Here is a 16,102-nt window from a genome sequence, read left to right on the forward strand (position 1 = left end):
TTTTAGGAGCTCCAAGGGGGCTTCATTTTCTTCTGTTTCTCCTTCTCTGTCTCAATTTTCCTTCCAGCCTACCTGTCAGTCATTTTGTTTTCCAAGAAAGCCTCATTCTTAGAAGATCAGGGTGGAGGGGCATGGAAGGAGAAAGAGATCTTTCCCTATTTGGTTCTTCCCTCTTTTCTTCCTTTCCTCCCTTCCCTTTTTCTTTCCCTTCTTGGGACCTTGTATCTGCCTTCCCACTCTCTTTCTCCTCTCTTACCTTTCTGCTATTCCTTCCCTCCCCAATGACATAAGCTGTAATGGGAAAGGCTCAGAAAGAATCTCGGGATTGAGACACCAGACTCCACCCCAAACGCAGCATCCTCCCCAGGAGGGTAAGAGTTAAGCTTTCCCCTGCATCCCTCTTCTTCCTCCTCCTCCTCCTCCTCCTCCTCCTCCTCCCCCCCCTCCCCTGCCTTTGAGTCCTGCAGCTAGGCCCTGGGCTGACCTTCACTGGCTGGGAGGACGGACTGCGCATGCCTAGCCCTGCTCCCGGCTCTCAGCTGCCCGGGGACCCTAGAGCTGAGGGAGGGAGGGAAAGAGGGAGGGAGGGAGGCAGGGAGGAGGAGGAGGAGGAGGAGGCGGCTGCGGCCGCCGCTGCCCGGGAGAGATGTGCCCCCCCAGGCACACACACTGCACACCCCGTCTCTAGTCCACCGGGCCCGGGGAGGGGGAGGCCCCTTGCTCGGGCTGGAGCATCCAGGGAGCCTAGCTGGGCTTCACGGCTGGGGCTGCATCTCTCTCCCCTGCTTGGGGAGAGAGAGAAGCTTTGCCATTTGGTGCTTGAGTGAGTGAAGGAGAGATGGGGGGACGGCAGGGGGGACTTCGGCTTCGCCTCGGGCCGCCGCCGCCCGCTGCAGCAGCGGAGCCAAGGCCGGGGGAGAGGGGGCGGGGGCGGGGGGCTGGCCCAGGGCCTCTCACTAAGCAAGGGCCGGGCACCGCACCCCCGCCCACCCTTGTTCCTGGGTCCCCTGGCCTAACCCTCCTGGGCTGGGTCAGCCGAGGGGGCGAGATGGAGAGGGAGCCCCCGAAGGGATGCTCGGCGTTCTCCGGTGTCCCCCCCCCCCCCATCCCGCAGGGCTGAATCCGTCGGACAGGGCAGGGCAGGGGAGCCGGGCAGAGGACCTGCCTCTGAGACCCGGACTCTCCTAGGAGCCTGTCTGCAGAAAGTGTGGGGGAGGGGGCAAAATGGCCACGTGTGCCCATATAGATGCCCAGTGACTGACCGCATTCCAACAGTGTGTACTTCCTTGTGTGGTTGGCAGTGTGTTCTACGGGGATCCACCTATGAATACAAATGTGATTCCTAAATACATACATATCTACCTTCAGAATTACTAGTCTGTAGTCTTGTGCTTTGTGTTATGTCCTGAATGGGGGCATCCATGCGAACCTCTGTGCTACATGTATATAGGGCATGTATTTCTGTGTGTGTACACATGGCTGTTGATCTGACCCTGGAGATTGGGGCGGGGGGAGCCTCTGGAATATTAGAAGCACCCTGTAGCCTCAGCAGTGGTTCTAGGAGAAAGGTCTGGGATCTTGAAGCAGAAGTGATAATGACCCTTTGACCTCTATGCAACTCCATCTACCTGCCCATTCCTATTTCTTTATCTTTAGGTAGGAGGAGATACCATTTCAATGCTGGGGCTTCAGGCCCTTTAGCAATTGAATACCCACTTCATCCCAACAAATAATCCATGCTCTTCTCCCTACAAAAGCCTGGATGTCTCTCTGTCTTGGAATTTCTCCTGGGATTTATGCTAGCATAGGGAATCCTTCCCTCTTTTGATTCTTCCTCTCTTCCCCCCCCCCATCAGAGGTAGGAATTATTTCTTTTTCATCTTCTTATCCCCCTCACTAAACACTATTTTGCACAAAGTTTTGTTGAATTGAATTTTATTTTGTCCAGTGTCTGGACACTTCCCATGATCTGCTACTCCCTATCCCAGAAGCCATCATGGAGCTCATATAGCCCTGGGAAATAAAAAGTGCTGGAAGCAGACTGAATCTCAGAGCTCTGAAACGTAGAGCTGACTTTGGGCTTAACCCTCCTACCATATACCCTGAATATTCTTTCTCATCCCTATCTTTCAGAATCCTTGTCTTCCTCCAAGGTCTCCCTTCAGATGTCATTTCCTCCATGGAGCCTTTCCTCATTTTGTGACTGGTGCTCTCTCCCTCCTCAAATGCTTTGTATTGTAATTATTCCTGCACATGATTTAGCTCACTGATAGAATGTAAGCTCCTTGTGAGCAGGAGCCAGTTCACTGTTGTCTTCTCATTCCTACTGCATTGGACATAGCTCACACAGTGAAGGGGGGTGGGAAGTGATGAGACAGAGATCTTCTGAAGGAGATTTCAGTTCGGCCTTTTGAGACTTGGTATACAACCAAAACAATGAAAGAACACTTTGATTTTTCAGTTAAATGTTAAATCATGTAGCACAGGCAGTGAATGTAAAATAAGATAAACCACTTTAGACTGGGGAAGTCAGAAAGGTTTCAAGCATAGGTGGAACTTGAACTGAGCCTCAAAGGGTAGGCAGAGAGGAGGTGAGACCATCAACAGCAGGGATAACAGCATGAATTTCTCATGTGAAGGTCAGAATGGGTATGATATGAGTGAGGAGTCAATGGGGAGCCTGACTTCCAATATATATATATATATATAGGGTTCTGTGGGGAGGAGAAAGAAATAAGATGTAGGAAAAGAGGACATCTATTCTCCTGAAGTCTTTGGGAGAAAGGTCTGTAGGTAGCAACCTTTTCTTAATCTTTTTTTTTCAATAGCACGTCTCAGAAAAATGTTTTTAAATATTGAAGGAAATATCAAATTTCAGTTAGAGATTAGTGAAGATGATGTGTTTTTTTTCCTATCCAGATTCACAGACCCCTGAAATCCATAGATTGGATCTCCTGATTCAGTTCAACCCCTGAGATTTCCACACAGCCATTGTGGCTTTCTCTGGCTGAAAAGTATTCCTTTCCAGGAATTATTCTATTCTGATCTGAGGGGGGGCATCTAAATGAACAAAGGAAAAGCCCTTTAGGAGAATCTAGGATACCAAGTGTCCAAATGTCTTGGTTCTTCCTTTGGGGATTGACACAGCCACACACAAATGGGAAAGAGGCAACTGTGTTAAATCAATGTCTATGTCCACAGATACTGTGGATGGACAAGAAACCAGACAGTGGATAAAATAGACTGACTAAACTCTCCTCTTTTTCCTCCTCTTTATGTGTTGTTCTTGCAGCAAAATCTGTGACTATAGGGTTGAGTTGGAGCACATAATCTTGGAAGCCACAGGGAAGTGGAATTTTGGCTTGATAGGGCCTTGTTAACTGGCCATGTCCTCAGGTTGATTTTGGAGGTTAGATATCTTCAATCAGAAGCTTGTTCCGTGGTGGCTCTGCCAGAGTGTGCCACCCCTTAGCACTATTATTGGGGGAGAAAGGCTGATGGGGAGTCAGGAATCGGGAAAGGGTCAGAAGCTCCCCTACAGATTGGTTTCTCTTGTTTCCTGTCCTTCCTCCACTCCCTAGCCTCTCCCACCCACACAAACCCTTTTCTCAGGCTCCCTAAGACAAACCCCACCTCCTGAGACAGCTCTTCTATGCATTTGAAACCTACAGCTGTCCCAATGGGACTTAGATGCCTGGGATGGCAGCTGCAGTGTCCTCTCCACCATTCCTTCCATTCTCAGGCCCCCAAGGCCACAGACAAGACCTCTGGAGGCCAGGGCCCTCCTACTGCCTGGCATTCTCATCCTTCCTGCCCACACTGCCCTCTTTCCCACTCTCTTCTTTTCCTTGCATATTCTCCCAGTCCTCAGGCTCTTTTCTCCTGTCCCTTTTTCTAAGCATTTCCCTTAACTCCCTCTCTTTCTCACATAGAGACACCAGCAGAGCCTTCCACTTAGGAACAGACCGGCACATGGTCAGTCTCACAGGGGCACTGGGAGGCTGGCCCAGACTGAACATCCATAGTTCTAAGCACAAAGATAGCCACCAAAAAGGCACGTAGACGCATGAACAAGAATTCACGCATGCACAGAGGCATACACACACACACACACACACACACACACACACACAAAGAGGCCACATTCCCAAAGATCTGGGCGCTCCCGAGGATCCCCACCTTCCCCCTGGCTCCCCCACACACAGCCCCGCACCCCAGCCCCTGCTGCCCCCCTGCCCTGGTGCGGAAGGGGCTCTTCCATTCTCGGGCTCACGCTGGAATCCCTGCCAGCGAATGTTTCCCTGCTTTGGCCTGCCAGGTCTCTGGGGGAAAGAGCCTTAGAAATGCAGCAGGAACAACTTGGGGAGGGGAGGGGGGGGGTGGAAATGCTTGCTCTTCGCCTGGCTCTCTTGGCGAATGCCCTAACCCAGAAACTATGTGCGGAGCCGGCCCCGGGGTGGCCGAGCCCCGGCGCCCCCACCTCCTCTTGGCCCAGCCCGGCCCCCCGCAGCCGGGCCCGGGGCTGCCGGGGCTGCCGGGGCTGCCGGGCCCAGGCGAGCCGAGCAGCGGCCGGCCCGCTCAGGCGGCCCCGCGCTCCTCCGCCGGGTGGACGGCCAGCTCTCCAGAGGCGGGCTGCTGTGTCCCCACCGAGTAAACAGCCAGACCCCGGGCAGCCCGGACTATTTCTGTCTTATCAGTGCAGGAATGCGGCAGCGGCGGCGGCGGCGGCGGCGGCGGCAGCGGCGGCGGCAGCTGAGCTGGAGCGGCGTGGGCCGTGGGCCGTCAGGGCAGCCCTGAAGGGGCCCCCTCCCCACTCCGCTCTAGTAGAAGTGTGAGAGAGCCCAGCAGGACTCAGAGGGGAGAGTTGGAGGAAAAAAAAAGGCAGAAAAGGGAAAGAAAGAGGAAGAGAGAGAGAGAGTGTGTGTGAGAGAGAGAGGAGCGGCTGAGCCCACCCCGATGGCCGCGGACGAAGTTACTGGAGGGGCGCGCAAAGCCACGAAAAGCAAACTTTTTGAGTTTCTGGTCCATGGGGTGGTGAGTGGGGGAAAGTTAGCGGGGGAGGGCGAGTGAGCTGGCTCCGGCTGAATGGAGGGATGGCCGGGAGGGGCCGGGCGGGCGCTCCCCTCCCAGCCCCCTCGGTCCTGGGGGTGGGGGGCAGGCTGGACCCGCGCCCCCGACCCCAGGCCGGGCCGGGGGTGCTGGGGAAACCTCAGAGTCTGGACCATCTTGGGGGTGGATGGGGAAGGGCAGGGATGGGGGCGAGGCACCCATTCAGGCTCTCCTTGGAGATAGGGGGGATACGCGGGGAAGATCTGGGGGCAGCCTCAGCCTAGGGGCATCCCTTCTCGTGAGCCCAAACTCAGTCCGTGACTCCGGCCCCTCGTCCTGGGAGAAAACAGGGGTTGTCGGGGCTGGGCCAGCCAGCACCATTGCGTCTCCCTCCCTCCTGGGACTCCGGGAGTGAGGAGCAGGTGACTTGGAGAGAGCTGGGATCGGAATTAATTCCCGACACCCAAAAAGGCGCCCAGGCTAGGCCCGGGCAACCTCAGCATCCTGGCAAGAGGGAGAGCTCCTGGAGCCCCCCTGTCCCTGGGGACAAGGAGAGCCCTCACACTGTGCATGCCTTCCTTTGGAGAGCTGAGGCTGTCTGAGGTTAGAGAGTTCTCTCGGCAGGCTGGAAGATGTTCCCAGGTCCTCAAAGGTGTGAAGAGGTGGGGCCCTATGGAGGATGAGACTTGGGACCTGGAGAGGGAGTGAGAACAGAGAGTCACCATCCAGAGGGGAGAGTGTGATGGCAAGAGCAGAGCAAGGGCAGGGAAGATGGCATGAAAGGTCAGGGTATACCTCTGATGAAATGAGGCTCCAAAGAAGACAAGGAATGGTCTGGGGGATGAAGGATGTGGAACTGAGTCAGGAGAGGGTGTTGTGTGTGTGTGTGTGTGTGTGTGTGTGTGTGTGTGTGTGTAGGATAGAGCAATATGGAAACTGATGGCAATGCCTCATGGGGCCAGGCATGGCAATCCCCCGGTGAGGATTAGGTGATGGGGCTGAGAGAGAGAGGTGTATTCAGGTCCCCTCCTTTTTTAGAGGAAACTGATTTAAAAGACCAAAATTGGGATTTGCCACCCCCCCCCCAGTGGAAATCCCCTTTTAGGTTATGGCAAATTCTCCAGACTCTAAGTGGTTCTCTCTTGGCTCCTTGGGGAGAAGGTCTGGGACTCCCCAATTCCCTTGGGGGTAAAGGAGGTCCCCTGACAAAGATGGAATAGGATTGAATAACTGTGTCAAGTGGTGAAGAGGCTGCGGTGACCCTTGGATTTGATTTCTTTCTATGATTTCTACTTCTGAAGCTGCTCACCCTCAGGGTAGGGTATTTAGAGGAAACTCATAGGGGAAACCCCCAAGAATACTAAGCCTCAGGCTCATTTCCAAATGAAGCCCCTTTGAGAAATGGGTAAGGAAGGTGTGATTATTGGGTCTAACCAGAGATCAGCTTAGAGCCTTAAATCTCATGCTGTGACTTTCGAAGGGTGATTTCCAATATCCTCAACCTTTCCTCCCTCCATAGAGACCAAGCAGCCCTCTGTAAGTCTGCTCTGTGGGTGGGGAAGGGGAATCTGAGGCTCCAAGAAAGACTTGCTCTGAATATCCATAACCAAGTAACCCACCTTGGAAGTGTGAGTGACAGGACCAACAGGGGCTTCCTAGGAGCCTGGCGGGGGGGGGGGGGGGGGGGGAGGTCAGGACAGGAATAAGGGGGTCTGCTGTTGGGGAAGTGACCAGCCACCCTTCCTCCCTTCAGGATTCTCTGATACTGAGTCCTTTTAGTAGCCTGGCCTTAGGAAAGATGGGCAGAGACAGCTGGCCTCAAGTAGGGGGAGGGGAGATTAGGGTTAGGGATATTCTGGGGCAGAAGAGAGTTGGCTGCTTTGGGAGCAGAAGGCTCTGTATCTAGGCTTCTCCTTGTGACTCAAAGGCAGCTGTACTCCTGGGAGGGGATAACTCAGACTAGAACTGGTCATTTCATGAGAAGATGACAGATGCAAAGAATCCTTAACCTCTCTCTTTCCATGACCCTGCCTATCCCCCTTCTCCCTCTTTGTAGTCCCTGGATTCCCTTGCTCCCCACTCCTCCCTCCCCCAACCCTTTTTCTAGGGCCTGGACAATTGGGGTTAATGAGCATGTGGATCACTTCATTCACTCATTTGCATCTCATTTGCATGTCATCTGACCACCCAGGGACAGATTCTGATTTCTACCTCATCTCCTTCCCCAAGGCCTCTCTGACCCCTGCCTTTCTTGAGAAGCAGGACTTGATGGGGGGGGGGGCGCTTGGGGGAGAGGGCAGTTGGGGAAAAATGAATTGATGTGGGATGCTAGAACCTTTGGACTGTAATCCCCAAACATTTCCACTTTGTCAAAGAGTGATCCAAAGAGAAATGGATAAGATCAAGGTCTTCTCTGCACCTTTTACAGAACCTGCTTCTAGTGCTGACCCACCCCAGACCCTTTCTTTGACTCAACATTCTGACCCACCCTAATTCCACCTCTGACCTTGTCTCTGGGTACCTATAGTATATTGGATCTTCCATCATCCCCAGATGAGAAAAGAAATGAGAAACCCAACAAGATCCCATCTCCAATCTATCCAGTATGTTCAAATGAAAGCTGTAGTTCTGTTTCTCTGCTCCTCTTCTCTCTGAACATGGATCAGGATTAGAGCAGAGTATTATGGTGAATGTAGAATTTCAGAAAGTAGAGGAGTGGAGATGATTTGGAGCCAAAGAGTAAGAAACAAGGTCCACCAGGAACCTGGAAATAGGTTTCAATGAGGAGGTAGGAAGCATGTCACTTAGCTTCCAGGTGCCTCAATTCCTCCAAATGGAAGGAATTCTGGAAGCTTTCATTCAATAGTAGTGTTTCCACCTTTCACTACTTTCTAAAGTTCCCTAATCACTGGCCGAAGTCAGAGGCACAGAGCTCCCCAACCTAATTGGTCCTCTAAGCTGACTTCATTTCTTGGATTCAGAGAACTGCCATATCCATTCCCTAATTACCTGTCTTCCTTCCTCTGCTGCAGCCACCATTGCACCCATTCCCTCTTTCCCTTCTACCTCCCCTAGACCACAAGAGTGCATTCTCTAGAATTTATTTACAAAGAAAAAGGGAATATATACAAATTCAAAAATAATACACCAGGGCAAGGTAATTAGAAGTATGTGTAAAAGAAATCTGCCTAGTCCCAGACTGAGTGGCACCTAAGTTTTCTAACCTAATCCTTAACTAAATTTCCCCAAGCCTAGCCTGGCCCATGATTCCTTCTCTGCCAAGAGCCCCTGATCATGGTGCCATACTCTCTTCATAGCCCCAGATGAGGATGCCATGGCTGAGAATACATCAAAGTCATTTGGGAAATTGAACCACCTGAGTTTTCTGTATGCACTCATTCATTTGTCTTCTAAGCCCCAACTCAGCTAACCAGAAAACCTTCTGATGACTTGATCAGACCTTGGTGTTCCTTTGTCCAATTACTCTGTAATGTTTCAGTAACTATCTTCCTCCCTTCTGTCTATGGAGAGGCTGAACAGGTCCAGGGTACCCATCCCCTCTAAAAAAGAAAAAAGACAATCCCTTTATTTAGAAGCACAGAGCGGCAGGTTTAGAAAGTAGGAAATTAGGAATGAGGGCTGGGGATTGAGATTGGATTGGATTGAACCCCAGGAGTCTAGCCCCTGATCTTAGAAAGGCAGTATGCTCTAAGGAAATTAAAAAACTTAAAGTCATGAGGCTTAGATTCCCTCATCCTGCCTTTGCCACGAATTAGCTGTATAATCTATAGCTTTCCTCTTTGTAAAATAGGGAGCTGGACTAATCAGTGACTTTTTAACCATTTGGGGGGACCTGGACACCTTTGGCAATCTAAATGAACCCTATGGACCCCTTCTCAGAATATTTTTAAATGCATAACATAAAGCACATATTATGAAGGCAGTCAATTATATTGAAATAAAAATGTGATTTTTTTCATCTAAGTTCAAAGACTCCTTAGGTAATCCATCTGTTCCATTCTAATTTTATGACCTCAAGCAAATCAGCAAACCTCACTTTCCTAGTTTGTCAAATGGATATAATAGGACTTCCCCTACTAATGGCATCGGGTTGTTGTGAGGATCATATGAGATTCCTTTATTCAGCAAATATTTATTGAATTCCTACTCAAGAACAACTTCCACAGAAGTCTCATCGAGATACATCATTGTGATAAAAAGGTGACCCTGGGTCTTGAAAACTGTGCCCGCCAAGTTTAAGTTCTGACACAGCCTATCAAGATGAAGAGGCTTCATATAAAAGGTCATGATTTGACATTGTATTGTCCATTCGAGCATGACCCAACCAAGTGCAAAGAAGCTCATGGTCAGAGGACTGGCTGCTATAGCTGCTCATATGAATGTCTTCTGAGGCAAATGAAGGTCTAGGGTCTGCACTGATGTGGGAGTGCCCATATGAAGGTAATCATAGGTCCTTGAGGTATTGAAGAGAGGGAGTGGCATGATAGTTGGTCTCTGAATTAGTAAGCCCTGGGTTCAGCTCTTTCCTTTGACATATACTGATTGTATGATCCTGGGCAAATGATTTAAACTCTCAGCACTCCAGGTAATTCTTAATTGCAATTCAATTGTTGTTCTGCCATAGTGGAGGGAATTCCTGAAACCTATGAAATATGTCCTGACCAAGATGTGAAACTCTAAGGTACTAAGATAGTGTTGTAATAATGAGTGTGAAAAAAGTGTAGGTGCTACTGTTATTTATTCTTGTGGATCCTGATTGAGAAGGACTCAAAAGGAATTCCCTTAGCATCTGTCTGGGTAGCACCCAGCTTCCTTTCACAAGAATTAACTGCACTAAAATAGAGCATAATTCCCCACCCTGGTACTTCTCAACCCTTGCCTTCCTTCATCCCTGCTCCCTTCATCCCTGTCATTGCTAGCAGCCTAGACAAGTCAGAGTTGTAGTTGAGGGGTCTTGGATTTCTTTGGGAGGTGGGTGGGAAAATCTGATACTATTGGATATATACACAGATGTTGATATGACCAAATTAGAGGTTTATATCTCAGATGGGCTTTGAGCCTCCAGGTGTGATCTCTGGAGCATAGAGTCAAAGGCTAGCTGCTCCAGTCTGACTGGCTCGCCATGTCTCTGCTTTGCTCCCCTTTTCCACCTACCCTGCTCCCCAACCCAGCGCCCCGGGATGCCGTCTGGAGCCCGGATGCCCCATCAGGGGGCGCCCATGGGTCCCCCGGGTTCCCCGTACATGGGCAGCCCCGCCGTTCGGCCTGGCCTGGCCCCGGCCGGAATGGAGCCAGCCCGCAAGCGAGCAGCACCCCCACCCGGGCAGAGCCAGGCGCAGAGTCAGGGCCAGCCAGTGCCCACAGCCCCTACCAGGAGCCGCAGGTGAGTGAGAGAGCTACCAGCAAGTGGAGGGGAGGAGGGGAGGGGAGGAGAGTGACTTGCTTTGGGAATAGTTAGTCTCAGGGGCAAAGTTCTTAACTAGGAAAGAATAATCAAAATAGAGGAATATGGCCCCTTCCCTCTACTCCCTATCCTCTATGAACTTAAAGAGGTGATGGAAAGGGTCAGTGGCCTTCCTTTAGGCTTTAGTCTTTGGCTTTCCCCATTTTTCTTCCACAGTTCATTTATGAAGTGATGGCATATCCATAGCTTCTGCCTCTTCCCCGACATGCTCTCTTCCCTGCCCTCATCCTACCTTATTTCATCCCCAAGCTTCCCATCATTACAGCCCCTCTGGCTCTCAGACCCTGTACATCTATCTGCTCTGTTAATTCTCTGTCAGCTCTTGGGAGTGGGCTCAGTTGGTTATAGACCAGGGAGGGTCTTAGAGACCACAGGAGGTGTGTCATGCCCACCAGATCAAGTGGCTCCATATTCTCTTCATTCAGTTTAGTCCCACCAGTTATTAGCTTCCTCCTTACCACAGCTGCAGATAGAAGAATCCCTTTAGGTCTTTGGTTATTAGTGAAACATGGAAGCCTTACTTTGCACAACAGATGAATTCTTGAAAAGGGTGTAATTATAACTTTTGTAAATTATCATTAATGTTCAATTGAACTTGATTTTAAAGCATAGTTAACTCTACTGCTTAAAATATAGTTAAATCTACTCACTAAATGACCTTTGAGGTCCCTTCCAACTCTAAATCTAGTGAGTCCAAAGGAATCTCATGGTTAAGTAAATGATCCTAGCCTAAAGAGCATTAACTTATCCCTAATTTATCTCGTGCAAATCTGGATTTTCCATTTAATGAGTTATCTTGAAGTGAGGTATGCCTGTGATAAAAGGGGCTTTCCCCCCCACCTCTCTTGGGGGGAGGGAGGTAAGAAGGTTGGATCGAGGTTGAAATAGAGAGCTGGACAATGGGACACCACACAGGGGCAGTGTGGAGCTATGGTCCCAGGATGCGCTTCAACCAGCCTTTGACTTCCCCAGCCTAGGTTTAAGAATAGATCCTCCGATTGGACGATTTGTAGTTGGAAGGGATCCGAAAGATCATTTAATCGTCTTTGGGGGCCAGGGGCATAGGTCTCACAAGAGAAGGTTCACATCTGTGTCCCTAACCCTCAGCCCCAACGTGACCTTGGTCCCTTGGTCCCCCGCTGCCCTAAATGATGCCCCTACCCTGGGGGCATGAGGCACCTAGGCACGAGTGTCCCCAGATCATACCCATCTCCCTGATTGTGCAGGCACATGAATCCCCTGAATAGCCCATACCCAAATACAAGCCTGGGCACATCCTTGGGACTAGGAGGAAAGCAGCCCCCCTTTCCCTTAGCTCAGGCCCCCAGCTTCCAGGCCCCCAAGCTTTCTTTTCCCAGAGTTAACCTGCCCTGCCCCCATCTCTGGTCTTCCCTCCAGGCCAGGCCAACAAGCTCTTCGAATACCACTCCCTCTCCTTGTCCCCCAAGTCCAAGTTGTTCCAGATCCTCCTTAACCCTGTGGCTGTGGGAGGAGAAGTCTGAGGCCAGGGAGTGCCTAGGGTCAGCCCCATCCCCCAGGGAAGGCCACAGCCCTGGCCCCACTGCCTGGTCGCTTAGCCCTCAGGCAATCGGGCAGGCTGTGGGAACCCCAGCCGGGCGGGCGGAGATGTCGGGATAATTTAGCAGGTGGCCTCGTTACTCCCAGATCTGTCGCCATGGTAACCTGGTTTTTTCTTTAAAAAATGTACAGTGCCAAGAGGAGGAAGATGGCTGACAAAATCCTCCCTCAAAGGGTGAGTGCCTTTCACGGCAGCCCTCCTGGCTGCCCCCCTCCCTTTCTGCTCCCCTCCTCTGCTGCCCCCCCACTGCTATACCTCCCCCTCCTCCCTCAGGGCCAAAGCTTCTTCGTCACAGTCACTTTCACTTTTTCTCTAAAAAGCTAATTAAGAAGTGAGGCTCTCCCCAGGCCAGCGGGGTTGGAGGGGGGGAGGGGGGCAGAGGCAAGATACAGGAATACGAGGGGCCAGAATGCCAACTGGAACTAGGGAGGGGAGGGTTCAGTGAATTGAAGTTGAGGGGTTCAGAAATAGAGACTGGGGGTACAGAAGCTTTGGGGGGCAGGGCTAGGGGAATAGAAACTGGGGTCTGGACTAAGCTGGGCAGTAGAATACTTCAGAGAGCTGGCATAGAGACTGGTTAGGAACATAGGGATAAGAAAGCAAATAGACTGGACAGGCTAAATGTCCTGCTGTTAGGGTGAAGGGTAGGAGCCAGCAATGGTGTCTAAGCCAGCAATTCGTGCTCTAAGAGACCAGGTCTGACTCCATAGTACCCCAACTATAGTTGCTAGCTCTTTCAAGGACCCACGAGCCTCCCACCTTCCTGTGACCAGTAGGAAGCCATCACGTCTCATTAGAACTCTAAGCTTCAGTGACTAAGTTAAAGGGTAAAAGTAGGCAGTCTTTCTTCTGGTTTAGTTTGCCATCTGATCCCATCCTCCCTAAATGACAGAATGGATAGGTTTCCTTAAAGGATGAGATAATTCCCTTAGCCCTAATTTGTGAAGACTTTTCTAGCAAATAAAAGGTTGACTGGATCTGGAGTCTTCCCCACCCTTCAATCAATTCCGTGCCTCAGGAATGACTGAAACCCTCACATTCCACTCCCAGAGTTTACATACCCCTAATTCCAAGGTCCAGGGATAAGATATCTCATACATTTCATAGTTTGTTAAAACCCCTATTTCTCTGCCCCTTTTCTCCAGATCCGAGAGCTGGTCCCCGAGTCCCAGGCTTACATGGACCTGTTGGCTTTTGAGAGGAAGCTGGACCAGACCATCATGCGGAAGCGAGTGGACATCCAAGAAGCCCTGAAGAGGCCAATGAAGGTGTTATAGGGTTGGGAACGGGACTCCCCAAAGCCAGGTCCTTGGGCGTATAATGACTATTATCAGATAACAGGGTATAAGGAAGCAGCAGTGATGTGGTAGAAAGCATTGAATTAGAAATGAGAAGTCTAGATTCATATCCCACCTCCTAAAACTAGCTAGCTATGATTGGAAGCAAGTTACTTAATCTTCAATACTTAACTCTTAGCTTCAGCTGTCGGTAAGATGGGGATAATTCCTGAAACATCCATCTCATAGGACCATTGAGAGGCTTAAATGAGATGTTTATAAAGTGCTTTGCAAACTTTAAAAATGTTAGCTATCATCTGCCCCAGAGAGTTTGATATCTGCCTTCTGGATATCAAAGCATCTGTTCTAGAGTAGCTGGACATATGGCACCCTCCCTGAAGAATAAAATGTTGGTCCTACAAGTTGGCTATCTGCCTCAGGGATCAAAGGCTTTCCCCAACAGCTCAGTGGTGGCTGTGTTGCTTTCTCCTACAGCAAAAACGGAAGCTTCGGCTCTATATCTCCAACACATTTAACCCCGCAAAGCCAGATGCAGAGGACTCAGATGGCAGCATCGCATCCTGGGAACTGCGGGTGGAGGGGAAACTGCTGGATGACGTACGTCCTGGCCCAGGTCTCTCCTCAGGGCCCGGGGTGGGTATGGGGCTAGAGTGGACCTGCTGGGTGAGATTCTACAGCTATATCATGAGAGGCAATTGGATAGGCTGGGATGAGGGTGCGTGTGGAGAACTGGGGTGCTTATGTAGGACACTTCTAGGGGACGAAGGGAAGAAGCTGCATCTGTTCATGCTGCCCTATCTTGCTCTCATCGATTTCATCCTGATAGTCCCTCCCTTGCCTGCTCCCAGCCCAGCCTTATTCTACCCCTCCCATGGTCCCTGTTTTGCCCCCACGGCCCCTGTTCTGCTCCCACAGCCCAGCAAGCAGAAGCGGAAGTTCTCTTCCTTCTTTAAGAGTTTGGTCATTGAGCTGGACAAAGACCTCTATGGCCCAGACAACCACCTGGTGGAGGTGAGAGATTCTATTCATTCACAGTAAAAATGTCTTATTATTGTGCCCCCCAAGTCCTGTACTGACCCCAAAGAGCCCAAGATTGACCATTAGGCACCTCTTCTAAACAGCTTGCAGATTGCAAACAGATCCCTGACCAAGATCACCACCATTTCCAAGCCGTCTCAGCATTCAGCCTAGGGATTGGCATTCTGGAACTCAAAAGTCGCTCAAAATTCAGATGAATCTGTAGTGGTAACTTAGCTCTTTTCCCTCTGCACAGTGGCATCGGACACCCACAACACAGGAAACAGATGGATTCCAGGTCAAGCGTCCAGGTGACCTGAGTGTGCGCTGTACCTTACTCCTTATGTTGGATTACCAGGTACATGCTCCCTCCTGTCTGCCTAACTTTAAAAACCACATCAGTAGCCTCATCCTCTATAGAAAGGGGGCCAAGAGACCCCTTAGACCTCTGGCTTGCGACCCTTAGAAACCTTCTCCTTCCCTGAATCCCTGCCTTTGGAGAGTCCTGTCTCAAAGAAGCCCTTTCCCTGAGTTCCTTTATCCTCCCCTACATCTGTTCCCACAGCCTCCCCAGTTCAAATTGGACCCTCGTCTGGCCCGACTGCTGGGGCTTCATACCCAGAGCCGATCAGCCATTGTGCAGGCCCTGTGGCAGTATGTAAAGACTAACAGGCTGCAAGATTCTCACGATAAGGAGTACATCAATGGGGACAAGTATTTTCAGCAGGTAACCTCTTCCATAAATCTAGGGATCTGAGGGAGCAACAAGTAAGGACACAAACTTCAAAGGTTAACTTGAATCTAAAACTCTTTCATGTCTGTTTTATCTTTCAAATGGGGATGCTACTTCTCCCTACTGCTCAAGGGCATTGAGGATCAAATGAAATCATTCACTAACTGAACAAATATTTATTGAAATCCTACTATGTGCAGGCAAGCTTCATTAGAAGGCAAGAAATAGATATTCATTGGAGACTATATTTGTAGAAGAAGGAACAAGTGATCAGGATCAGGAAAATGGGGTTCTGATTCTGACTTCATCCCAAAGTGCCTGTGTGGAGAGGAGTCAAGTCACTCAAACTGTCAGTGTCCTCAACCAGACCTAAAGTTCTCCAAAGTTCTGCCTTTTTAGAAACCCAGACTCTCTGGGGGTTAGGAGTCAGGTGATCTATTTCTAACTCCAAGATTTCTTTAACCTCCTCTCAGAACCTAATTTTGTTTTTGAAATGGAGCTATCAGCCTCACCTACCACATTATGAATGTGTGTGTAAAAAGCACTTTGAAAAATATAAAGAATTCCATAAAGGTTGAGAGGATCATTAAGGTATCATTAAAAAGTTTCAGAAGGTAATCTCGGGTTACGAGCCCTTTCATTGGTCACCTCACCATACTCCTATTTATACTGAGTAATGATGGTCTCCATTAAGGGGGGCTTTTCTGGAGTAGGAAAATTGAAATGAGGACTGATATCCTCAAGCACAAAAGGATGCTGTCTTTCCTATTCCCTCCCCCTTTCTCCAGATTTTTGATTGTCCTCGGCTGAAATTTTCTGAAATCCCCCAGCGACTCACAGCCCTGCTCCTGCCTCCAGACCCAATTGTAATTAACCATGTCATCAGGTGAGGCAGTTCCTCTCCCTCTCCCCATCCCAGAATCCCCCTGAGACTTTTCCCT

General features: G+C 50.2%; 1 protein-coding gene across 4 annotated transcripts in view; it reads left to right on the forward strand.

Moving 5' to 3' along the window:
- SMARCD3 (SWI/SNF related BAF chromatin remodeling complex subunit D3) overlaps window positions 1-16,102 on the forward strand; it is a 50,042-nt gene that overhangs the window by 32,409 nt on the left and 1,531 nt on the right. Inside the window, exons 1-9 of one of the 4 annotated variants that reach the window (XM_074193333.1) lie at window positions 4,733-5,034; window positions 10,242-10,453; window positions 12,245-12,287; window positions 13,259-13,381; window positions 13,886-14,008; window positions 14,327-14,422; window positions 14,685-14,786; window positions 14,994-15,155; window positions 15,950-16,047. In XM_074193333.1, coding sequence (XP_074049434.1) covers window positions 4,957-5,034; window positions 10,242-10,453; window positions 12,245-12,287; window positions 13,259-13,381; window positions 13,886-14,008; window positions 14,327-14,422; window positions 14,685-14,786; window positions 14,994-15,155; window positions 15,950-16,047 — 1,037 coding nt within the window. In that variant the 5' untranslated portion in view covers window positions 4,733-4,956. Of the gene's footprint in view, window positions 1-4,732; window positions 5,035-7,342; window positions 9,511-10,241; window positions 10,454-11,681; window positions 12,055-12,244; window positions 12,288-13,258; window positions 13,382-13,885; window positions 14,009-14,326; window positions 14,423-14,684; window positions 14,787-14,993; window positions 15,156-15,949; window positions 16,048-16,102 lie in introns of those variants that run through there. The other 3 variants (XM_074193336.1, XM_074193335.1, XM_074193334.1) reach the window with 3 other exon arrangements.

This window comes from Macrotis lagotis, chromosome 7 (assembly GCF_037893015.1).
Source record: "Macrotis lagotis isolate mMagLag1 chromosome 7, bilby.v1.9.chrom.fasta, whole genome shotgun sequence".
Classification (NCBI taxonomy): domain Eukaryota; kingdom Metazoa; phylum Chordata; class Mammalia; order Peramelemorphia; family Peramelidae; genus Macrotis; species Macrotis lagotis.